The 25646-nt window shown below is 47.1% G+C and overlaps 1 protein-coding gene across 1 annotated transcript; it reads right to left on the bottom strand.

Moving 5' to 3' along the window:
* LOC141176106 (uncharacterized) lies at window positions 1–25285 on the bottom strand. Its single transcript, XM_073660097.1, has 7 exons — window positions 25225–25285; window positions 6927–7077; window positions 6618–6797; window positions 6411–6534; window positions 6230–6327; window positions 5941–6031; window positions 1–2884 (listed from the first exon to the last, which is right to left on the bottom strand). Exons 1-7 carry the CDS (start codon window positions 25248–25250, stop codon window positions 1704–1706), a joined length of 1851 nt encoding a protein of 616 aa, XP_073516198.1. The 5' UTR covers window positions 25251–25285; the 3' UTR covers window positions 1–1703.
* Between the last annotated feature and the right edge of the window lie 361 nt (window positions 25286–25646).

Raw genomic sequence — 25646 nt, forward strand, 5'->3', positions numbered from 1 at the left:
CTTAATGACAACCAAAAACATTCAAATGACCCTGAGCAAAAGTTCACATACCCTGGTGATTTTGGCCTGATAACATGCACAGAATTTGACCAAATGGGTTTGAATGGCTACTAAAGGTAACATCCTCACTTGTGACCTGTTTGCTTGCAATCAGTGTGTGTGTGCATAAAAGCTGAGTGAGTTTCTGGGATCCAGACAGACTCTTGCATCTTTAATCCAGCCACTGATGTTTCTGGATTGTGAGTCATGGGGAAAGCAAAAGAATTGTCAATGGATCTACGGGAAAAGGTAGTTGAACTGTATAACACAGGAAAGGGATACAAAAAATATCCAAGGAATTGATAATGCCAGTCAGCAGCATTCAAACTATGATTAACAAATGGAAAATCAGGAGCTCTGTAAAAACCAAACCACGGTCAGTTAGACCAACAAAAATTTCGGCCACAACTGCCAGGAAAATTGTCTGGGATGCAAAGAAAAACCCACAAATAACATCAGCTGAACATCCGGACTCTGTGAAAACTATTGATGTGGCAGTTTCAAGATGCACAATAAGGAGGCACTTAAAGAAATATGGGCTGCATGGTCGAGTCGCCAGAAGAAAGCCATTACTGTGCAAATGCCACAAAGTATCTCACCTAGAATACGCCAAACAGCATAGAGACAAGCCTCAAAACTTCTGGAACAAGGTAATTTGGAATGATGAGACCAAAATTTAACTTTTTGGCCACAATCATAAACGTTACATTTGAAAAGAGGTCAACAAGGCCTATGATAAAAAGGAACACCATTCCTACAGTAAAGCACAGAGGTGGATCGCTGATGTTTTGGGGATGTATGAGCTACAATGGCACAGGAAACTTGGTAAAAGTTGAAGGAAAGATGAATGCCGCACGTTATCAGCAAATACTGGAGGCAAATTTGCACTCATCAGCTCGCAAGCTGCGCATGGGACATACTTGGACGTTCCAACATAACAATGATCCAAAACAAAAGGCCAAGTCGACCTGTCATTGGGTACAGCAGAACAAAGTAAAGGTTCTGGAGTGATCATCTCAGTCTCCTGACCTCAATATCATTGAGCAACTCTGGGGAGATCTGAGGCGCGCAGTTCATGCTAGACAGCCCAGGAATTTACAGGTACTGGAGGCTGTTTGCCAAGAAGAATGGGCAGCTTTACCATCTGAGAAATTAAAGAACCTCATCTACAACTACCACAAAAGACTTCAAGCTGTCATTGATTTTAGAGGGGGCAATACACGGTATTAAGAACTAGGGTATGTGAACTTTTGAGCAGGGTCATTTGGATGTTTTTGGTTGTCATTAAGATTTAAAAACAGAAAACACAGTAGTTTGACAACAAAGGGCTTCATCCAACCAATAACCATGAGTGGAGAAAAAGTTTTTTTTGTTATCATTCATATTCTCTGAAACAAGGCCAAGAATGGAAAAATTCTGTTGGGGTATGTAAACTTTTGAGCACAACTGTAAGAGATTTCAAGAATGTGGAAAGTTAATTGGAAGATCTAGGAACTGCAAGTTATCAGACAGTAATGGGCAAGCTGAAAGGATATATAGGAGAGACGAATGTATGTGATCCCTATGGTAAGTTGTTTTATTATTGTATGTACTGGTTTCTTGGTTTTGTCAAAAAAAAAACTAATGAAAAAAATCTCAAAAGTATTGGATTAAAAAAAAAAAGACTAAGAAAAAGTCTTCTCCACTGTGTGAGTTCTCTGGTGCCTAATCAAATTTGATTTCTGGTTGAAACATTTTTCACATTCTGAACAGGTAAAAGGCTTCTCCCCTGTGTGAATTCTCTGGTGCTTAACCAAAGATGATTTATCGTTAAAACATTTCCCACATTCTGAACATGAAAAAGGCTTCTCCCCTGTGTGGGTTCTCTGGTGATTGACCAAAGCTGATTTATGGTTAAAACATTTTCCACATTCTGAACAGGAAAAAGGCTTCTCCCCTGTGTGGGTTCTCTGGTGCTTAACCAAAGATGATTTATCGTTAAAACATTTCCCACATTCTGAACATGAAAAAGGCTTCTCCCCTGTGTGGGTTCTCTGGTGCTTAATCAAATCTGATTTCTCGTTAAAACATTTCCCACATTCTGAACATGAAAAAGGCTTCTCCCCTGTATGAATTCTCTGGTGATTGACCAAAGCTGATTTATGGTTAAAACATTTTCCACATTCTGAACAGGAAAAAGGCTTCTCCCCTGTGTGGGTTCTCTGGTGCTTAATTAAATCTGATTTCTGGTTAAAACATTTCCCACATTCTGAACATGAAAAAGGCTTCTCCCCTGTGTGGGTTCTCTGGTGCTTAATCAAATCTGATTTCTGGTTAAAACATTTCCCACATTCTGAACATGAAAAAGGCTTCTCCCCTGTGTGAATTCTCTGGTGATTGACCAAAGCTGATTTATGGTTAAAACATTTTCCACATTCTGAACAGGTAAAAGGCTTCTCCCTTATGTGAAGTCTCTGGTGCTTGACAAAATCTGATTTCTGGTTAAAACATTTCCCATATTTGGAACAAAAAAATCTATTGTCCGCTGTGTGTATTTTTTGATGTTTAAGAAAAAACTTTTCAAGGGTAAAACTATTTCCATTTTCTGAACATGAAAATAACTTTGTTCCTTTATGAGCAGTTTGTTTTGTAATGCTTATTTTTTTATTTTGATTTTCCTTAGTCGGTAATGAATCAGAGGACAGGAGCTGTTTCATAGGATCAGATGATAGATCTTTGCTGTGAAGGGATGATGGTAAATCTGGAGTAATGGCATTCACTTCAATTGTATCCTGTGGGATCCCAAGATCATCTGATTTAAAAATTGAAGATGTCGGCTGTCCCTCTGATCTCCTGGTACAGTCATCTGCCAAGAAAAAAACAATTATTAATTCTGAATAAAATATCCCTGAAATTTATATTTTTGAACATTTCTACTTAAAATGCCTGTAGAAATGTCAAGTTATTGACAGAATGACAGTGAAACGTGAAAACCTCATAGGATGAACCAGTAGAGGGAGGTGTTCAACTGATTGTTCATTCTGTCTCCAAAATATGGAATAAGAAGCCATCAAAAAATGTTATGTAGGCAAAAATGATACCAATAAAAACTTCTCATCCATAAATCAATCCAGCAATATCCGCTTCTCCCAAAGTCAAATCTCCCCCTCACTTCTGAGCCTTACAGTGTGCCCAAACCACATTCAGCATCCATGTATTTGGCATTACAATAAGAAGAAGAACCCACTTAATTTACGGTGTGTGTCTCCTGGAGCACAATCTGGACACTATGTGTTGGGTAATAAAATGGCCAATGTGCAATTTTCACTCTCCACCATTCATTGTGTGCTAATTTCTGGAAAGTGCCTGTGGAATCAAAATAATCGCTACGTCTATAGATTAATTCACTGCGGGTTATAATTTCCAAAATAGAGGTCACTTTGTTATATTAAAGAAGTTGTCCAGTACTTTTTATTGCCCCAATGTCCCCCAATGTATTTTCCCTGTGCCCATAAGTCTTTTTGTAAATACCTTCTGCAGTCCTTCTTGCCTGTGAGCGGCGCTATCTCTGGCCGCTCTCAGGCATCACGTGACCCCCCCCCCGATAGCGTCATTCACAGGCAAGAAGGACAGCAGAAGGTAATTACAAAGATTCTTATGGGCACAGGGTAAATACATTGGGGGGCATTGGGCAATTGTAAAAAGTACTGGACAACTTTTTTAAGGCTTCTGTAAATAGGGTGTCCAATCTCCCCTGGGATCTGCTCCAACATCTGCATCTGTCACCAGGCGCCGCTGTAATCATTCTGCAGGTAGCGCTGGTGATGGAGGAGACGTTGGAACCAGAAGCTCTGGGCAGCACAGGCTCTGTCCAAACACTAAGATTAGGTAGCCTGGGACCTGTAGTACCATCCAGTCTGGCAGTATGGGTGTGTGTGCTGTCCAGCTGGAGTAATCTGCTCCCTGCTTCATCCAATCGGAAAGCACCGCACACTACTAAAGCTGGAAGCATATTGCCGGAAGCTGCCAGATACAGCCTTGTTCTCCTCTGGTTCAGTCCTCTGTGCTCAGCTTCCGGCTTGTGTATTTGTTTCCTGTTGTGATCTCGGCCCGTTTACTGACTACTCTTGTGTCTTCTGATTGGTATTTTCTCTGTCCTCCTGGTTCTGACCCGACTACCTGGCTATTCTTCTTGGGGTTAAAGGGTGATGAGCAAGGCAATCTCTGAGATCAGGAAAATGGAGTATATAGCACCAAGCCTGTTCATGGTAGCCATCTTTTGAGCTGCCAGGTGACAATGAACAGTGCCCCCAATACATTGTGTCTGAAATATATTCCAGCAAGATCTGCATTCAGATAGCTAAATGGCGCTCCTTCTATACAACCTGTACAACGATATATAAAGTATTGTTGGATTCAAGAGAAGTTGGAAAATAATTTGTAAGGTCCATTTGTTTCCCATTATCCTTTGTGAAGAATTCCAGAGTTATCACCATATAAAGTAACACACGTCAGATTTGAAAATGGGCCCAGAGAGGAACACAAAACTGGCTGCAGGAAGGGGTTAAATCAGAGTATTTTGGGAACTAACTGCTGCAGTCAAAAACTGTGAGTATAGACAATAACACATCTACTGAAATGATCAAACTCAACCGTCTCCATCAGTAAAAAATGAGTAACTAGTGGTGAAACCTCTCTGGGGTAATTACAGTATGGTGCTTGGTGGCTGTTAGTAATCTAAACTATCGTAAGGGCCAAATGAGTTTCAAGAAGAAATATTACACATTGAAACAGAACTTTTTATAATAGTGCAGAGCTGAGGTGTCTTAAATTTAGATCTCGGGCATTGGGAAGACGTAATGGAGACCTTCTTTTAAAGACTACCAGGGAGTTACAGACTCACATAAGTGAGGCCGGCCGATCCCACCAAAATCAAACAAAGTGAACCTGTAAAAAAAGACAGAATAAAAGATATGTTACATCCCCAACAACAACGTATGTAAGAGGGGAGAGCTCCAACACTAAACCGGAGTCGCACTCATTTATGGTGGACCATTGGAGCTACTATGAGTCCTGACCAGGAGAGTAGAGAAAGTATTAGTGCCCCCATTTCAGGAGAGATTGTGCAGTAATCTGAATTCCTTAGGATGGAAAACATAATGGAATTGATGACGTGGAGTGAATCCATGAAACCAGGGCTCGAGCCAACACATCTCCTGCAGGCGTGAATAAATGTATATTACAACCATCAGCCAACGCACAGCTTAGAGATATATCATGGCACAGGTGTAATGTTTTTTTATGTAGTTTATCAAGATCCTGTTTGAAGTTAGATGGTTTAAAAAGAAATTGAAAAGTCAGGATAAAGGGAAACTCTGCTGTTATTGTACAGAAATTCACACTTGGCCTCACTGCACATTTAATGTTGTCAATCATAAAAGTGACGTTTGGTCAGAAAGACTGGACCTGGTCTTGTAGGGACCATATGAGGACATTCAGCAGCACAGAAGGGAGAGAAGGGAGATTCATCCAATAAGATATCAGGGTTCCAGGAAGCCAACAGCATCATTTCCCTCCGCTTTCTCTTACAGGCCCATAATAATTTTGATTTTCTCACTTGTCAGCACATTCTACGTACGCTGCCATTTGGCTTTGCACTTTACAGATCTGGGCAGGTAATGACAGCGTCATCTAATCCCAGGGGGTAGTTGGATCCTCCAGGTTGTAAGTTCTATAGAAAAGGTCTTTTACAATTACACAAAGTAATGTGAACATTTTCGGATGGAGGAAAATGTTGTGGTCTAGAGGTAAAATGGTGATCACACGATTGTGATACAGCTGGACTACACCACCGATAAAGCAGCCACAGCCGGTGACTGAGAAGAATCTGTGACTTCTCTGCATTTAGTGGTTACTACTCACCTGGGTAGTCATATGTAGGAATCTCCTCTTTACACCACTCATCACCCCTCACATATGTCTGTGTAGTATTAATATGGGTCAGATCTTCACCCTGAAAGAAATATTGTAAAAGTCACAGACAGATGGAGAAGTCACATGTATGATCAGCTCTAATCCTGCCACCTCCACCGTTCTCATTACACAAGTATAAAACATATAATACTGGTGGATAAAACAAGACTGAGCACAAGACCTTCACAGCCGTCTACACATCATAGGGGAGATCTCATGACACCTTCTCTCCATCTACCTGATGATCCTGAGGAACATTGGGATCTTCATGTTTACAGTCCTGTGGAAGAAGAGGACGGGGACATCTCTCTGGTGTTGTCCTCTTACTGGATAGATCTGGAGGAAACACATACAGGGACTGAATTCATTTTTTACATACAGATAATTATAGGCTGTGTGGATTTAGTCCTGTCTATTACCTGGAGATGTGAGGGACTGGGGAACCTCCATCATGACGTTCTTGTACAGATCTTTGTGTCCTTCCAAATACTCCCACTCCTCCATGGAGAAATAGACAGCGACATCCTGACACCTTATAGGAACCTGACACATACAATGATACCGTTATCCCCCCGATCCCTTCATAGCGTTACTGTATAATGTCCCAGCATTCTCAATAGTGTCACCTCTCCAGTCAGCAGCTCAATCATCTTGTAGGCGAGTTCTAGGATCTTCTGGTCCTTAATGTCCTCATGTATCAGGGGGTGAGGTGGAGGTCCTGTGATCGGGCTCAGGGGTCTTCCCCATCCCTCAGACACAGGGTCCTGACAGCGCTCACTAGAGGTCTTCTTCACTACTGTGTAATCCTGGTTATGGAGAGATACATTAATAAATCTCATTACAGACATTTCCAGAGTCCTCACCTCTCCAGTTCTGTCCATCTGTTATTCCCATAGATAAGAATGATGTAATGTGACGTCATCAGAATCTCTCACCTCTCCAGTAAGCCGGAAGAGGATCTCTAGGGTGAGGTGTAATATCCTCTCCGCCATCTTGTCTCTGTCCATATCCATCCTTGATAGGCGATTTAGAAAAATTCTCTTAATATAGAAGATCTTCACTGGGAGGATCCGATATTGTAGAGACCTGAATGAGAAAAAGAGCTGATGTAAAATCATAAAGAATTCTGTGTATTAATACAATTACTGGAGACAATAAGGGAAATATATCAGAAGATAGAATGTGTAGATGTTGTATTCTCTAGTCTTTTATGGACTGGAACATAAGTTGAATTGATGACTTAGACATCTCCTCCATACTTCCAATCACTGGCTAAGTTGGCCACTGCTTCAGTAAGAATCACCCAGAAACCCAAGCAGCAATGGTATTTTTATTATTTTACAACATTCTGCTTTTGTCCCTGACGTACTAATAAAACCTATATATTTTAGGCCACAGACAACAAGCAGTTTCTTCCTCGGAGTCTGCAGCTGAATACGTTTCTTATAGACTCATCTTCCATAAAGCTAATTCTCGTCATATACATTACACGTGACATGAGAAATAACAACTTCATGATGAGGACGACATCTTCATCTTCTAATACGGCTCTAGAAACAAATTTGGCCAGAGTCCATCACTGACCTCATCATCACCGACTGTCTACATGAATGTTTCCCGTCTTTCCCAGGTTATAATCTTTTATCACGTTAGATCTCATTTATAAGAGCTTGTTTGTAAGAACACAGACAGGAGTTATTTGATGCTAATGTCTCCATGTACAGTGTTTTTTTTACCTGGATATTATGTTTCTAAAAGCATTTTACTATAGGTTTCCATATATTACATGAAAAACAGTAAAAAAAGAAAACTAAGTGTTAATACATAAAATAAAATTGGGGTTGGCGGCACTGTGGGATCATTATACTGTATGTGGGGGGATGGCGGGACTGTGACAACATTATACTGTATGTGGGAAGATGGCGGTACTGTGAGAACATTATACAGTATGTGGGAAGATGGTGGTACTGTGGGAACATTATACTGTATGTGGGAACATTATACTGTATGTGGGAAGATGGCGGTACTGTGGGAACATTATACTGTATGTGGGTAGATGGCGGTACTGTGAGAACATTACACTGTATATGGGAAGATGGTGGTACTGTGAGAACATTATACTGTATGTGGGAAGATGGCAGTACTGTGAGAACATTATACTGTATGTGGGAAGATGGCGGTACTGTGAGAACATTACACTGTATGTGGGAAGATGGTGGTACTGTGAGAACATTATACTGTATGTGGGAAGATGGCGGTACTGTGGGAACATTATACTGTATGTGGGTAGATGGCGGTACTATGAGAGCATTATACTGTATGTGGGAAGATGGCGGTACTGTGGGAACATTATACTGTATGTGGGAAGATGGCGGTACTGTGAGAACATTACACAGTGTGGGGAAATAGAGGTACTATGAGAGCATTATATTAAGAGGCTTAATGACCGCAGTCGCTCCTGTGACCGGGCCCAGCCAACACCAACCCCTGCTTCAGCAGGATGTGTGTTCTCGGACTGACATTCAGCTTAGTGCCACAATACACGCTGCCGACCAATCAGAGGCCAGCAGCTGACATCGGCATGTACGTCATTAGGGGGCGCATGGAAGTAACATCATGCTCTCCTGTCGCTTCCAGCTGAAGTCAGCGGCAGCTCCAGAAAAAGACACCGCGCGGCGAAGGAGCGGAGAGAAGGTGAGTATAATGTTTTTTTTTTAAATCAGAGAGTACACGGTGCCCTTGGCCATACTACTACATGTAAGAGTATGAGCTGTGCATTATACTACATGTACGGTCCATGGGCTGTGCATTATACTACATGTACGGACCATGGGCTGTGCATTATACTACATGTACGGACCATGGGCTGTGCATTATACTACATGTACGGTCCATGGGCTGTGCATTATACTACATGGATGACTATGGGCTGTGCATTATACTACATGGATGACTATGGGCTGTGCATTATACTACATGGATGACTATGGGCTGCCCATTATACAGTATGGAGGATTTTGGGGAGTGCATTATACTCCTCTTATGGGGCCCCATCACTTCTATGTTCGCCCCTGGTGAGTGTAATAGTTTATTAATTTCTATACACTAAAGAACCGAGGCAGAACAGGGGACATATATCAGGATGGGGCCAATGATAAGGGACATACATATACACTGGGTACGGAAAGTATTCAGACCCCTTTAAAGTGTTCACGCTTTGTTTCATTGCAGCCATTTCGTAAATTCTAAAAAGTTCATTTTTTTCTCATTAACCCCTTTACAACCCGAGGTGGTTTGCACGTTAATGACCAGGCCAATTTTTACAATTATGTCCACTGTCACTTAATGAGGTAATTACTCTGGAACGCTTCAACGGATCCCCCTGATTCTGAGAATGTTTTTTTGTGACATATTGTACTTCATGATTGTTGTAAAATTTCTTCCATATCACTTGCGTTTATTTGTGAAAAAAATGGAAATTTGTCGAAAATGTTGAAAATTTTTCAATTTTCAAAATTTGAATTTTTATGCCCTTAAATCAGAGAGATATATCTCACAAAATAGTTAATAAATAACATTTCCCACATGTCTACTTTACATCTGCACAATTTTGGAACCAAAATTTTTTTTTTTAGGGAGCTATAAGGGTTAAAAGTTGACCAGCGATTTCTCATTTTTCCAACAAAATTTCCAAAACCATTTTTTTAGGGACCACATCACATTTGAAGTCAATTTGAGGGGTCTTTATGACAGAAAATACCCAAAAGTGACACCATTCTAAAAACTGCACCCCTCAAGGTGCTCAAAACCACATTCAAGAAGTTTATTAACCCATCAGGTGCTTCACAGGAATTTTTGGAATGTGGAAGAAAAAAATTAACATTTAACTTTTTTCACAAAAATGTTACTTTAGACCCAATTTTTTTTATTTTCGCAAGGGTAACAGTAAAAAATAGACCCCATATGTGGGGAAAAAACACTATTTTGGCTCATGGCAGGAAGGGAAGGAGCGCCATTTGACTTTTTGAATGTAAAATTTGCTTGAATAATTAGCGGACGCCATGTTGCGTTTGGGGAGCCCCTGATGTGCCTAAACAGTGGAAACCCCCACAAGTGACACCATTTTGGAAACTAGACCCCTCAGGGAACTGGTCTAGATGTGTGGTGAGCACCTTGAACCCCCAGGTGCTTCACAGAAGTTTATAACATTGAGCCGTAAAAATAAAATGTTCACATTTTTCCCACAAAAATGTTTTTCAGACCCCAGTTTTGCATTTTCACAAGGGTAACAGGAGAAATTGCACCATCCAACATGTTGTGCAATCTCTCCTGAGTAAACCGATACCCCATATGTGGGGGAAAAGGACTGCTTGGGCATACGGCAGGGTTCGGAAGGGAAGGAGCACCTTTGACTTTTTGAATGTAAAATTTGCTTGAATAATTAGCGGATGTGCCCCTGCTGTGCCTAAACAGTGGAAAAACACCACAATTGACACCATTTTGGAAACTAGACCCCTCGGGGAACTTATCTAGATGTGTGGTGAGCACCCTGAACCCCCAAGTGCTTTACAGAAGTTTATAACATGGAGCCGTGAAAATAAAAAAATCAAACTTTTTCCACAACAATGATGTTTTAGCCCCAATTTTTCTATTTTCACAAGGGTAAGAGGTGAAAATGGACCCCAAAAACTGTTGTGCAATTTCTCCTGAGTACGCCAATATGTGGAGAAAATACAGTGTTTGGGAGCACGGCTGAGTTCAGAAGGGAAGGAGCACTGCGTGGCCTTTTGAATGCAAAATTGGCTGGAATTGAGAGTGGACGCCTAAATAGTAGGGTGCCTAAATAGTGGAAACCCCCCACAAGTGACCCCATTTTGGAAACTACACCCCTCAAGGGGTATAGTGAACATTTTGAACCCAGAGGTACAACACAGAATTTGATAACATTAGGTCATCATATTGAATAAGCTGTCATTAGTCTTGAGCGCACGTGCTCGCTACTTGAGTTTGCATCGGGTACTCAGGTATGCACCATGTATCACACGTGCTCGAGTGACATGTTCAAGTCCCCACCCGCATGTTTCACAGTTATAAGACACCCAAAAAAAAACATGCAGAGATCGTTCGTGCATGACAGGCAATCCCCGCAATGTTTTTTTGGCCGCGAAGCATATGGGGCAGAGACTCGAACATGTCACTCGAGCACCCGCGATACTCAGTGCATACCTGAGCACCCAATGCAAACTCAAGTAGCGAGCACTTGTGCTCAACACTAGTCGCCATATCGTCATCTTTTTTTTTTTACTTTTGAAAAAAAAAACAACCTTAACCCCAACCCTAATACAACCCCAACCCTAACCCTAGAGTTTATTTTTTACGCAGTTCCTCGTGCAGTATAACTGATTAGACGACTTTATTCTTCGGGTCGGTGCAATTACAGCGATACCAGAATCATATGGTGTTTTTATGATTGACAGCTGTCACACACTAAAAGACGCATTTTTTTTGCATAATCTAGTTTTTGCATCGCCATATTTTGAGAGCTATAATTTTTCCATATTTTGGCCGACAGTCATGTGACGGCTTGTTTTTTGCGGGATGAGTTGATGTTTTTATTGGTGCCATTTTCAGGCACGTGACATTTTTTGATCGCTTTCTATTCCAATTTTTGGGAGGCAGAATAAACAAAAAACAACAATTCAGGAATTGTTTTTTTTTTTTCATTTTTTTATGCCGTTCCGAATGTGGTAAAATTGATAAGGTAGCGTTATTCTTCGGGTCAGTATGTTTACAGCGGTACCACATTTATAGAGTTTTTCTATGTTTTGGCGCTTTTACACAATAAAAGCTATTTTATAGAAATAACATTCTTTTTGCATCGCTTCATTCTGAGAGCTATAACTTTTTTATATTTCGGATGATGGAGCTGTATGTTGGTTTGTTTTTTAAGGGACAAGATGACGTTTTCAGCGGTACCATTTTTATTTATATTCGTCTTTTTGATCACGTGTTATTCCATTTTTTGTTTTTGCGGTATGATGATAAAGCATTGTTTTTTGCTTTGTTTTTTATTTATTTTTTCTACCGTGTTCAATAAAGGGGTTAACTAGTGGGACAGTTTTATAGGTCAGGTTGTTCCGGACGCGGCGATACCAAATATGTATACTTTTTTTTTTTTTTTTTATAATAATAATATTTATTGATGGGTACATTATATTTTTATTTTTGGTGGATTCTTTTTTTGATTTTTTTAAATATTTTTACAATTTTTTTCTTTTTTTACTTTTATACTTTTTCCCCACTCTGGGACTTTCACTTTTTTACTCTGATCGCCTGTATAGCATAGGGATGGAGCACCATCCCTGTGCTATACAGGCTGTCAGCGCTGCAGATGCAGAAGATAATTTGGTCGTGCACTGCGCATGACCAAAGTATCCTCCTGCTGTCTGGTGACCCAGATGTTGTTATGATGACATTGGGTCGTCATGGCAACACCCGGGAAGCCGCGGCAAACAGCGTTGGACGCCGGCAGGAGAGGTGAGTATCGGTGATCACCTCCCTTTGCCCTGGCAATGCTGCGATCGTCTTCAATCGCAGCGTTGCAGGACCGCTCCTAGCACATAGCACCGGGTGTCAGCTGTGACAATCAGCTGACACCCAGGTTGTGCGGGCGAAATCAACAGGGCGTACTAATACGTACCTGGTTCTTAAAGCTTAGGGCGCAGGTGCGTATTAGTACGCCCTGGGCTTTTAAGGGGTTAAAGTACACTCTGCACCCCATGTTGACTGAAAAAAAAAACAGAAATGTAGAAATTGTTGCAAATTTATTAAAAAAGAAAAACTGAAATATTACATGGTCATAAGTATTCAGACCCTTTGCTCAGTATTGAGTAGAATCACCCTTTTGAGCTAGTACAGCCATGAGTCTTCTTGGGAATGATGCAACAAGTTTTTCACACCTGGATTTGGGGATCCTCTGCCATTCTTCCTTGCAGATCCTCTCCAGTTCCGTCAGGTTGGATGGTGAGCGTTGGTGGACAGCCATTTTCAGATCTCTCCAGAGATGCTCAATTGGGTTTAGGTCAGGGCTCTGGCTGGGCCAGTCAAGAATGGTCATAGAGTTGTTCTGAAGCCACTCCTTCGTTATTTTAGCTGTGTGCTTAGGGTCATTGCATGTTGGAAGGTGAACCTTAAGCCAAGTAAGAGGTCCAGAGCACTCTGGAAGAGGTTTTCATCCAGGATGTCTGTACTTGGCCGCATTCATGTTTCCTTCAATTGCAAGCAGTCGTCCTGTCACTGCAGCTGAAAAACACCCCCATAGCATGATGCTGCCACCACCATATTTCACTGCTGGGATTGTATTGAGCAGGTGATGAGCAGTGCCTGGTTTTCTCCACACATACCGCTTAGAATTATCACCAAAAAGTTCTATCTTCATCTCATCAGACCAGAGAATCTTATTTCTCATAGTCTGGGAGTCCTTCATGTGTTTTTGTTCAAACTCTATGCGGGCTTTCATATGTCTTGCACTGAGGAGAGGCTTCCGTCAGGCCACTTTGTCATAAAGGCCCGACTGGTGGAGCGCTGCAGTGATCGTTGACTTTGTGGAAGTTTCTCCCATCTCCCTACTGCATCTCTGGAGCTCAGCCACAGTGATCTTGGGGTTCTTCTTTACCTCTCTCAACAAGGCTCTTCTCCCACGATTGCTCAGTTTGGCTGGACGGCAAGGTCTAGGAAGACTTTTGGTGGTCCCAAACTTCTTCTATTTAAGGAATATGGAGGCCACTGTGCTCTTAGGAACCTTGAGTAATGCAGAAATTCTTTTGCAACCTTGGCCAGATCTGTGCCTTGCCACAATTCTGTCTCAGAGCTCCTTGGGCAGTTCCTTTTGAGCTCATGATTCTCATTTTGTCTGACATGCACTGTGAGCTGTCAGGTCTTATATAGACAGGTGTGTGCCTTTCCAAATCAAGTCCTATCAGTTTAATTAAACACAGCTGCACTCCCATGAAGGAGTAGAACCATCTCAAGGGGGATCAGAAGGAAATGGACAGCATGTGACTTAAATATGAGTGTCTGAGCAAAGGGTCTGAATACTTATGATCATGTGATATTTCAGTTTTTATTTTTTAATAAATTTGCAAAAATTTCTACATTTCTTTTTTTCAGTCAAGATGGGGTGCAGAGTGTACTATAATGAGAAAAAAATGAACTTTTTAGAATTTACCAAATGGCTGCAATGAAACAGAGTGAAAAATGTAAAGGGGTCTGAATACTTTCCTTACCCACTGTATGTATCAGGATGGGGGGTGGTCGAAATCTCGCAACGGGTCCCGTCAGACCTTAGTTATACCTCTGATTATACTGTGTGGGGGCATGGCGGTACTATGGGAACATTACACTGTGTGGGGGGCATCATACATCCTGCATAAGGGGCATAATGGGGGCATTACATTGTGTGGGCATCATACATCCTTCATAAGGGGCATAATGGGGGCATTACACTGTGTGGGGTCATCATACATCCTGCATAAGGGGCATAATGTGGGCATTACACTGTGTGGCGGCATCATACATACTGCATAAGGGGCATAATGGGGGCATTACACTGTGTGGGGGCATCATACATCCTGCATAATGGGGGCATTACACTGTGTGGCGGCATCATACATACTGCATAAGGGGCATAATGGGGGCATTTCACTGTGTGGGGGCATCATACATCCTGCATAAGGGGCATAATGGGGGCATTACACTGTGTGGGGGCATCATACATCCTGCATAAGAGGCATAATGGGGGCATTACACTGTGGGGGGCAACATACATCCCGCATAAGGGGCATAATGGGGGCATTACACTGTGTGGGGGCAGCATACATCCTGCATAAGAGGCATAATGGGGGCATTACACTGTGTAGGGGGCATCATACATACTGCATAAGGGGCATAATGGGGGCATTACACTGTGTGGGGGCATCATATATCCTGCATAAGGGGCATAATGGGGGCATTACACTGTGGGCATCATACATACTGCATAAGGGGCATAATGGGGGCATTACACTGTGGGGGGGATCATACATCCTGCATAAGGGGCATAATGGGGGCATTACACTGTGTGGGGGCATCATACATCCTGCATAAGGGGCATAATGGGGGCATTACACTGTGTGGGGGCATCATACATACTGCATAAGGGGCATAATGGGGGCATTACACTGTGTGGGGGCATCATATATCCTGCATAAGGGGCATAATGGGGGCATTACACTGTGTGGGGGCATCATACATCCTGCATAAGGGGCATAATGGGGGCATTACACTGTGTGGGGGCATCATACATCCTGCATAAGAGGCATAATGGGGGCATTACACTGTGTGGGGGCATCATACATCCTGCATAAGAGGCATAATGGGGGCATTACACTGTGTGGGGGGCATCATACATACTGCATAAGGGGCATAATGGGGGCATTACACTGTGTGGGGGCATCATACATCCTGCATAAGGGGCATAATGGGGGCATTACACTGCGTGGGGGGCATCATACATACTGCATAAGGGGCATAATGGGGGCATTACACTGTGTGGGGGCATCATACATCCTGTATAAGGGGCATAATGGGGGCATTACACTGTGTGGGGGCATCATACATCCTGCATAAGGGGCATAATGGGAGCATTACACTGTGTGGGGGCATCATACATACTGCATAAGGGGCATTACACTGCGTGGGGGGCATCATACATACTGCATAAGGGGCATAATGGGGGCATTACACTGTGTGGGGGGCATCATACATACTGCATAAGGGGCATAATGGGGGCATTACACTGTGTGGGGGCATCATACATCCTGTATAAGGGGCATAATGGGGGCATTACACTGTGTGGGGGCATCATACATCCTGCATAAAGGGCATAATGGGGGCATTACACTGTGTGGGGGCATCATACATACTGCATAAGGGGCATAATGGGGGTATTACACTGTGGGGGCATCATACATACTGCATAAGGGGCATAATGGGGGCATTACACTGTGGGGCCAGTAAAGGGGTCCTGTACTATGAGAACAATAAGTTTCCTCCCTTCCTGTCTCCATAGTTGGGTCGTATGTATCTATTACAGGAAACAGAACAAAAACCTTATGATTCTTATAAAGGGGCAACACAAGACCCCAAAAGAGTCTCCGTGCTGAAGGGGTTAATGCCCCCTGCGCCCAGTAATGGGGGATCTCCACATACCTCCACCTGCAGAGCCGCCACCACATATATGGCTGCTCTGTGCGCACAGGAGCTGTGATGAGGTCACAGGAGGGGAGGAGTCAGGGGTCACATGATCAGGGGCCTCAGTGGATGCAGGACTCTGCTGTGCTGGTTGTCATGGTGCTGGATGAGCTGAAGTTTATGTGTGGGGTCAGGAGGGGTTTACAGTGTGGATGTAGCAGAGGCGCGCGTGTACGAGGTGTACGGAGCGGAGCCGCGCGTGTACCAGGTGTACGGAGCGGAGCCGCGTGTGTACGAGGTGTACGGAGCGGAGCCGCACGTGTACGAGGCGCACGTAGCGGAGCTGCGCGTGTACGAGGCGTACGGGGGCATTACACTGTGTGGGGGCATCATACATCCTGCATAAGAGGCATAATGGGGGCATTACACTGTGTGGGGGGCATCATACATACTGCATAAGGGGCATAATGGGGGTGTGGCACCCCAGGGGTCTGGTTTCCACAGTAACAGCAATGTTATGTCTGAGAGCAGGTGGGAGGTCTCTTGGTCAGGGATCCTATGCATGCCACACCTCCTGCCCAGTCCTGGGAGGGGAAGAACTTCCCCTATATAAACCTAGGGCTGAGGCTGGGTTAGTGTGTAGAGAAGAAGTAGAGACAGAGAAGAGAAGCAGATATAGGAAAAGAACATCAGGAGCTCTGTGGGAGCAGTGCTATAAGGAGTCAGGGGCTGGCAGCTGCAGGGCTCGCCCTGACTGGGAAGCTATCACCGGACCCGGAGTCCGAGGCTGTGGGGACTAACTTCTACCCAGCAGCAGAAACCGACCGGCAGGGGATTTCAGGTCCTCCGGCCAAGAAACCCGAAGGCACGGTCACACGCGTGGGACCAGCACCGCCGTCGTGGAACGGAAGCTACTAGAAGGCCCCGAGTCACCGGCCATACGGGTGAGCACCACACGGTACACTCAGGGACGTGGGCTACTTATACCCGCCTCTAGCAAAGTAGCCAGAAGAGTACAGTCAGTTTGGGAGGCCTACAACTCCGCCTGGCCAGGGGAGATCCCATCTGCTCAAGGACTGACCAGGCCCCGATCGCTAGCCAGTACTCCGGGAGGGTCTATCTTTATCACCAGTAAAGACCCTGAACTACACCGCATCGTCTCTGAGTGATTCCTGCTACCCCCATCATCCACGTCGGCTGCCCTGAGGCCATACCCCTCCCGTTGGGGGTGATACTATCACGCTGCACAATCCTACCACCGGCCTCAGCGGTCTGCCCTGCAGCGGCAGCTCCTTCGCTGCATTCAACGGGTGGCGTAGTCGTCCAACATCTACCGCTAATACAACGCCACTTAGTCTGACTCCCTGGGCACGGACCGGGTCACCGCCACGAGACTACAACCCTCAACAGATCCGGCTCCGGGTAAGCTCCTGCATGCGCAACGCTGTGCGACACAGGCCCAGGGGTGCGTCAATTTTTGGCGTAGTCGGCAGGATCTCGTGCCCGCAACCACCGGGTACTGCGTGCCTGAAAAAGACTGTTCAAACTTACCAGTGGTGAAGATTCCCGCCATCCGCGAAGTTTTCCCGCCATCCGGCGCCATCTTCTGCCTTCTTCCCGCCATCCGTGGAGTTTTCCCGCCGTTGGACGCCATCTTGAAGACGCCGCGCGGGAAGAAGAGGGGCGTGGACTCCGAAAGCGCGCGAGAACTGAAGCCCCGCCTCACGTCCGGACGTTGCGTAAGGTCCTGGAAGGAGCCCAGCAGACGCCGACGTCACAGGAGCGCGACGGAAGGTCCTCAACCCTGACGATCCACTGCGGAGCCGCGGCCTACGGAAGAGGATCATCGCAAGGTAGGCCACGGTCCACTAGGGGGGAGGAAGATGTCGGATACGGAGGAGAGCTTCACTGCCTCAACCCCCGCCAGCGCCACCGCTGCTGCAGTCATGCCTTACACCATGCCCTATATGCCGGGAGCGGCCTGGCTACCCCAGTACTCAGGGGAGTCACATACCCTGCATGACTTTAGAGAAAAGCTGGATAGCCTCTTCCAGGTGTATCCCCTCACAGAAGAGCAAAAAGTGAGCATCCTGGTGGCCCAATTAACCGGGGCAGCCCAAAGGGAGGTAAAGTCCTGGCCACCTGGGGGGAGGACTGTTGCAGGGATACTAACCCGGCTGAGGGACACCTTTGATACCCGCACCTCAGCCGAGATCAAGCTTAGATTCTACGGGTGCAAGCAGCGAGCACACGAGAGTATAAGGGACTATGCCCTAAACCTACAAGAGGCCCTGAGAGCCATTAAGCAGACCGACCCTGACGGCGTGGGAGACGAGGACAGGCTGTTGACTGAACAATTTATAGAGGGTTTATATTGCAATGCCCACCGAACCCAGTTGCGGGCAATGGCCTTACAGGACCCTCATCTGGGATTTGCACAGTTCAAGAACAGAGCCATCCGGGTGCTCCGAGAACCGGCACCAGGTGGCGTTGTGACCCACAGACGCCCCACTACCACTTACCACCAGGAGGCGGCACCCTTGTCGGCAGGGCCTGTGGGAGCTGATGCGCAGGCTTTGAACAATGACCCGGCTCCAGACCTGCACCATCAGGTCCAAGAGCTAGCTAAAAGCGTTGCCGCGCTAACCCGAACTGTGCAGTCTTTACAGGTTTCCACTCCAGGGAAGATCCAGCTGGCATCCGGACCGGAGGACATCCCGTGGCGTCGACCAAGGAGGACCCCACCGGCCAGAGGAAGACCCAGCGACCGATACAACGAGGACGGACAACCCATCTGCCGCCGCTGCAATCAACCCGGACATATGGCAAGGTACTGTCCTTTAAACTGGCACAACCTGGGGTAGAGGGCCAAACCCCAGGAAAAAGATCATCAGGCCCATCGAACTGGCGCGACAAATATGTGGGAGGACGTCCAGTCTTGCCTGTGGTACTGGATGGCATCCCCATGAGTGCCCTACTGGACACCGGGTCACAGGTTACCACTATCCCGTACGTGCTCTTCAAGCAGTACTGGAATGACTCGGATATCACCCGCTACCCTGAGGACGACTTGAGTATCATCGCCAGCAATGGTCAGCCCGTGCCACAGATTGGATTTAAAGAGGTGACCATTAAAATCGGTAGAGTCGAATTGGCGGCACAGGGACTGATCATTGTAGACATTGACAAGCACGAGAGTCACCCAAAGATAACTCTAGGAACTAATGTAATTGAAAATTCTCTTGCAGAGGTGATTTTCCTTTTACAGCAGGTTGCCAAGAACGCCAGCTCCGGCCAGCAGCGAGTGCTCCAGAAAGAGATCCGGGCACTGATGCGACGGCAACAGATAGAACTCTCCGGTGGTGAGATTGGTAGCGTAAGAATGTGTGACCCTTTTCCTATTGCCATGCCCCCAAAAAGTGAAATGATGATTTGGTGCCGGGCAGCTATTGGTCTGAGAGGTAGAGATTACCAGGCAATGGTAGAACCAGTTTACTCAGACAGTAGGCCCACCATTTTGACAGCACGGGGGGTGGTCAATGTACGCCATGGGAGGGTGCCCGTTCGCATAATAAATATCGGGAAGAGGGAAGTGTACCTGCCCCGGTATGCCACGCTAGCCAAATTGTATACCATCAATCAAAATTCCATACAGTCCGTAGAACCCTTGCCTCCATCTTCCCCGGAGGAAGGTATCGGCTCTAAGGAAACAATGGAGGACTGGTGTCAGCAACTACATTTGGGTACTGACTCCACTCCCTCACACCAGAGACAGGGAGTCTATCGGGTGGTTCAAGAGTACGAGAGAGTGTTTAGTAAACACCCGTTAGACTTCGGGCGAGTCAAGGGGGTAGAACACCACATCCCCACGGGAGACCATCTTCCCATAAAAGAGAGGTATCGACCCGTACCCCCTGCACACTACCAACACGCCAAGGGGATGCTTAGGGACATGAAGGAGGCTGGGGTGATCAGGGATAGCTGTAGCCCCTGGGCAGCTCCACTAGTCTTAGTCAAAAAGAAAGACAACACCATGAGGATGTGTGTAGATTACCGGAAAATCAACCGTATCACACACAAGGATGCGTACCCCTTACCAAGGATAGAGGAGTCTTTGGCTGCTTTAAGATCTGCTAACTTCTTCTCTACCTTGGATCTCACTAGCGGGTACTGGCAGGTTCCTGTAGCAGAGGCGGACCGGGAGAAGACCGCATTCACCACCCCGATGGGACTTAGCGAGTTTACCTGCATGCCGTTCGGACTCTGTAACGCACCAGGAACCTTTCAACGATTAATGGAGTGCTGTCTGGGCCACAAAAACTTCGAGACGGTCCTGTTGTACCTGGACGATGTCATCGTATATTCCAAGACTTATGAGGACCACCTGAAACACCTGGCGGAAGTGTTCGAAGCTCTGGCAAACTACGGCCTAAAGGTAAAACCCTCCAAGTGTCACCTCCTAAAACCAAAGGTGCAGTACCTGGGACACGTGGTGAGCGCTGACGGAGTGGCTCCCGACCCTGATAAGATCACCGCAATTAAGGAATGGCCAAGTCCCTCCAGTGTAAAGGAAGTGCGGCAGTTCCTCGGGTTGGTAGGCTATTACCGCAGATTCATCCCCGGTTTCACCAAAAAGGCAGCTCCTATGCAGGACCTCCTGATAGGCCAGTCCCGGAAGGCCAAGAACCAGAAGCCGCCCTTCAAATGGGAGAAGTTAGAAGAAGAGTCCTTCCGCCAGCTGAAGATGGCCCTCACGGGGGATGAAATCCTGGCGTACCCTGATTACAGCCAGCCCTTTATCCTCTACACCGACGCAAGTAACATCGGGCTAGGAGCCGTACTGTCCCAGATCCAGCAGGGGAAAGAACGAGTAATCGCTTACGCCAGTCGAAAACTGCGACCCACCGAAAGAAACCCTGAGAATTACAGCTCATTTAAGCTAGAGTTCCTGGCAGTGGTGTGGGCAGTCACCGAACGCTTTAAGCACTACCTTGCTTCTTCCCGGTTCACCGTGTACACGGATAACAACCCGTTGACACACCTGAACACGGCAAGACTCGGTGCCCTAGAGCAGAGATGTATGGCCCGTCTGTCCAACTACGAGTTCACAATCAAATACCGGGCAGGACGCTCCAATACCAACGCGGACGCCCTGTCCAGGATGCCAAACCTACCGGACGTAGGAGAAGATCCAGAGGGACTGGAAGAAGTCGAACTCCCCGCGTTCCACCGTCCTGGGACTATCCAGTATTCCCATCGGGTAAGGAGTAAGCAAGCCGCTACGTTTAACCCCTTGCCTCACTACAACTGGGAGGAAACGCAAGACAGTGACCCTGCCGTCCGACTGGTGAAGGAGATGCTGACTCGGCCAGAGGCTCGCCTTGACCCAGACGCTCCGGAGGAAGCCAAACAACTGTGGGCTGAGAAGAGTCGACTGTTCCTTTACAAGGGGAAGTTGTGCCGCAGAATGGTTAATTCCCGGACGCATGAACTAATCTGGCAAGTAGTGGTGCCACGAAGAGACGCAGCCATGGTGATGGAGGCATACCACGACGGGGCTGGACACTTCGGATGGAAGAAGCTGGAGTTCCTGCTGCGCGGGCGGTTCCACTGGGTAGGCATGAGGGGAACCATCGAGAGGTGGTGCAGAGACTGTGGCCCGTGCAACCTAAGAAGGAAGGACCGTGCCAGCCAGAAGACCCCCCTTCAGTCCATCGTCACCAAGCAGCCGTTGGAACTGGTAGCCTTGGATCATGTAAAACTGACCCCAAGCAGAAGTGGCTACGTCTACGCGTTAACCATTGTGGATCATTACTCCCGGTTCTTGGTTGTCGTCCCCGTTAAGGACTTAACAGCTCAAACAGCAGCTAGAGCCTTCCAGCAGCACTTCTGCCATCCACACGGGTACCCGGACCAAGTGCTGACGGACCAGGGACCTGCCTTTGAAGCGGGGGTCTTCCAGGAATTCTGCAATCTGTATGGCTGCCGGAAGATAAGGACGACACCCTATCATCCGCAAACTAATGGACTTTGTGAGAAAATGAACCAGGTGGTAATGGATCTTCTGAAAACGTTGCCCCTGGAAGAACGCAGTCTGTGGCCTGAGAAGCTGCCCGACCTGGTGGACCTATACAACTACATCCCTGTAGGTTCCACCAACTGTACCCCGGCTTACCTAATGAGGGCAAGGCCTGGTAAGCTACCTGTTGACCTGGAGATGGGAGTCCTGACACCCGAGGACACTTCACCGGAAGCAGACTGGGACACAGAGAGGCAGCAGCAGTACCGGAAAGTACAGGAGAGCGTGGAGCGAAGTCTCTGTCTCGCTAGGGAAAGACAAGAGAAAACTTACAACCAGTATGCTCCCGCTGTTCCCCTGGTACCCGGAGAGCAGGTCTTGAAGAGGAAAAGACGGCTCCACAAGTTGGACGACCAGTGGGAGAAGGACCCGTACACCGTACTGCCCTCAAGCCACGACAACCCAAAGGTCTGTACCATCAGTAAAGACGGAGGGGAAACCACAGCCATTGTATCCCGGGATCACCTGAAGAAGTGTCCTGAACAGCTACGGAACCCAGAAGGAGAGCAAGAAGACCCTCGACCCGTAGAGGAAAGGGAAGATATGGTTAGTACTGTGCTCGGAGACTTCCCTCGGTCCTGGACTCAAGTCAATGGTGCAGTTGTGGTACCCGTCCTCACGTTCCTCCAACCAGCATCCCAAGTGCCTACGGAGCAACAGGTAGAGCTGGAAGAGCAGCCGGTCCAGGAGGCAGCAGACTCCACACAAGCAGAACAGGAGGATCAACCCTCTGCTCATAGTGAGCCTGCCGTACCCCTAGTGAGCCAAAGAGCCCGTAGACAGCTGCCCAGTTTACCCTTGACAGCTCCTACACCCTGTAGTTCAGGGCCAGATAGTCAGCTCTGTAGGTCCACTAGGGCCACTAGAGGCCAGTTACCCGCACGTTGGAGGATTTGAAGTGTTTAAATTGTTTTATTTGTGGTCACCTGTCTGTTACTTGTAAATAATTATGTGTTTCTAGTTATTTTTAGGAGTCCTTGGTGGATTTACCGGGAATCCTTGTACAATTGGTTGGAGCGTAACCTAGGAATGGACTAAAGACTGTTAAGGACTCGGGGCAGGACAGACCCCTACCTGGTTACGTCTCCCTGTTTTGGTGAAATGGACACCTTGCTTTTCTTCAAAACTGCACCCGGTTGCGGACACGCCGTAACCATCTTTATGTGTTTTTCTTATTGTATTATTATTGTTTATACCTTGTTATGTTTTTCTAAAAATATGTTTAGTCCCGGAGTACTAAATTTCACTAGGGGGGAATGTGGCACCCCAGGGGTCTGGTTTCCACAGTAACAGCAATGTTATGTCTGAGAGCAGGTGGGAGGTCTCTTGGTCAGGGATCCTATGCATGCCACACCTCCTGCCCAGTCCTGGGAGGGGAAGAACTTCCCCTATATAAACCTAGGGCTGAGGCAGGGTTAGTGTGTAGAGAAGAAGTAGAGACAGAGAAGAGAAGCAGATATAGGAAAAGAACATCAGGAGCTCTGTGGGAGCAGTGCTATAAGGAGTCAGGGGCTGGCAGCTGCAGGGCTCGCCCTGACTGGGAAGCTATCACCGGACCCGGAGTCCGAGGCTGTGGGGACTAACTTCTACCCAGCAGCAGAAACCGACCGGCAGGGGATTTCAGGTCCTCCGGCCAAGAAACCCGAAGGCACGGTCACACGCGTGGGACCAGCACCGCCGTCGTGGAGCGGAAGCTACTAGAAGGCCCCGAGTCACCGGCCATACGGGTGAGCACCACACGGTACACTCAGGGACGTGGGCTACTTATACCCGCCTCTAGCAAGGTAGCCAGAAGAGTACAGTCAGTTTGGGAGGCCTACAACTCCGCCTGGCCAGGGGAGATCCCATCTGCTCAAGGACTGACCAGGCCCCGATCGCTAGCCAGTACTCCGGGAGGGTCTATCTTTATCACCAGTAAAGACCCTGAACTACACCGCATCGTCTCTGAGTGATTCCTGCTACCCCCATCATCCACGTCGGCTGCCCTGAGGCCATACCCCTCCCGTTGGGGGTGATACTATCACGCTGCACAATCCTACCACCGGCCTCAGCGGTCTGCCCTGCAGCGGCAGCTCCTTCGCTGCATTCAACGGGTGGCGTAGTCGTCCAACATCTACCGCTAATACAACGCCACTTAGTCTCACTCCCTGGGCACGGACCGGGTCACCGCCACGAGACTACAACCCTCAACAGATCCGGCTCCGGGTAAGCTCCTGCATGCGCAACGCTGTGCGACACAGGCCCAGGGGTGCGTCAGGGGCATTACACTGTGTGGGGGTATCATACATCCTGCATAATGGGGGCATTACACTGCGTGGGGGGCATCATACATCCTGTATAAGGGGCATAATGGGGGCATTACACTGTGGGGCATCATACATACTGCATAAGGGGCATAATGGGGGCATTACACTGTGTGGGGGCATCATACATCCTGTATAAGGGGCATAATGGGGGCATTACACTGTGTGGGGGCATCATACATCCTGTATAAGGGGTATAATGGGGGCATTACACTGTGGGGGGCATCATACATACTGCATAAGGGGCATAATGGTGGCATTACACTGTGTGGGGGCATCATACATACTGCATAAGGGGCATAATGGGGGCATTACACTGTGGGGGCATCATACATCCGGCATAAGGGGCATAATGGGGGCATTACACTGTGTGGGGCATCATACATACTGCATAAGGGGCATAATGGGGGCATTACACTGTGGGGCAGTAAAGGGGTCCTGTACTATGAGAACAATAAGTTTCCTCCCTTCCTGTCTCCATAGTTGGGTCGTATGTATCTATTACAGGAAACAGAACAAAAACCTTATGATTCTTATAAAGGGGCAACACAAGACCCCAAAAGAGTCTCCGTGCTGAAGGGGTTAATGCTCCCTGCGCCCAGTAATGGGGTCTCCACATACCTCCACATGCAGAGCCGCCACCACATATATGGCTGCTCTGTGCGCACAGGAGCTGTGATGAGGTCACAGGAGGGGAGGAGTCAGGGGTCACATGATCAGGGGCCTCAGTGGATGCAGGACTCTGCTGTGCTGGTTGTCATGGTGCTGGATGAGCTGAAGTTTATGTGTGGGGTCAGGAGGGGTTTACAGTGTGGATGTAGTAGAGCCGTGTGTGTACGAGGTGTACGGAGCAGAGCCGCGTGTGTACGAGGTGTACGGAGCGGAGCCGCGCGTGTACGAGGCGTACAGAGCGGAGCCGCGTGTGTACGAGGCGTACGGAGCGGAGCCGTGTGTGTACGAGGCGTACGGAGCGGAGCCGTGTGTATGAGGCGTACGGAGCGGAGCCGTGTATGTGCGAGGCGTACGGAGCGGAGCCGCGTGTG

The sequence above is a fragment of the Phyllobates terribilis genome, unplaced genomic scaffold (assembly GCF_046119375.1).
Source record: "Phyllobates terribilis strain yellow unplaced genomic scaffold, ASM4611937v1 Scaffold_17__1_contigs__length_24005725, whole genome shotgun sequence".
NCBI lineage: Eukaryota > Metazoa > Chordata > Amphibia > Anura > Dendrobatidae > Phyllobates > Phyllobates terribilis.

Bases quoted from the DNA above. Each gene is read 5' to 3' on its own strand.
- LOC141176106 (XM_073660097.1), bottom strand. From the start codon at position 25,250: ATGTGGTGGCGGCTCTGCATGTGGAG. The intron at 6,535-6,617 runs GTGACACTATTG...TGTATGTGTCAG, and splicing joins TTGAGCTGCTGACTGGAGAG to GTTCCTATAAGGTGTCAGGA. The intron at 6,032-6,229 runs GTAGATGGAGAG...TATTTCTTTCAG, and splicing joins ATGTTCCTCAGGATCATCAG to GGTGAAGATCTGACCCATAT.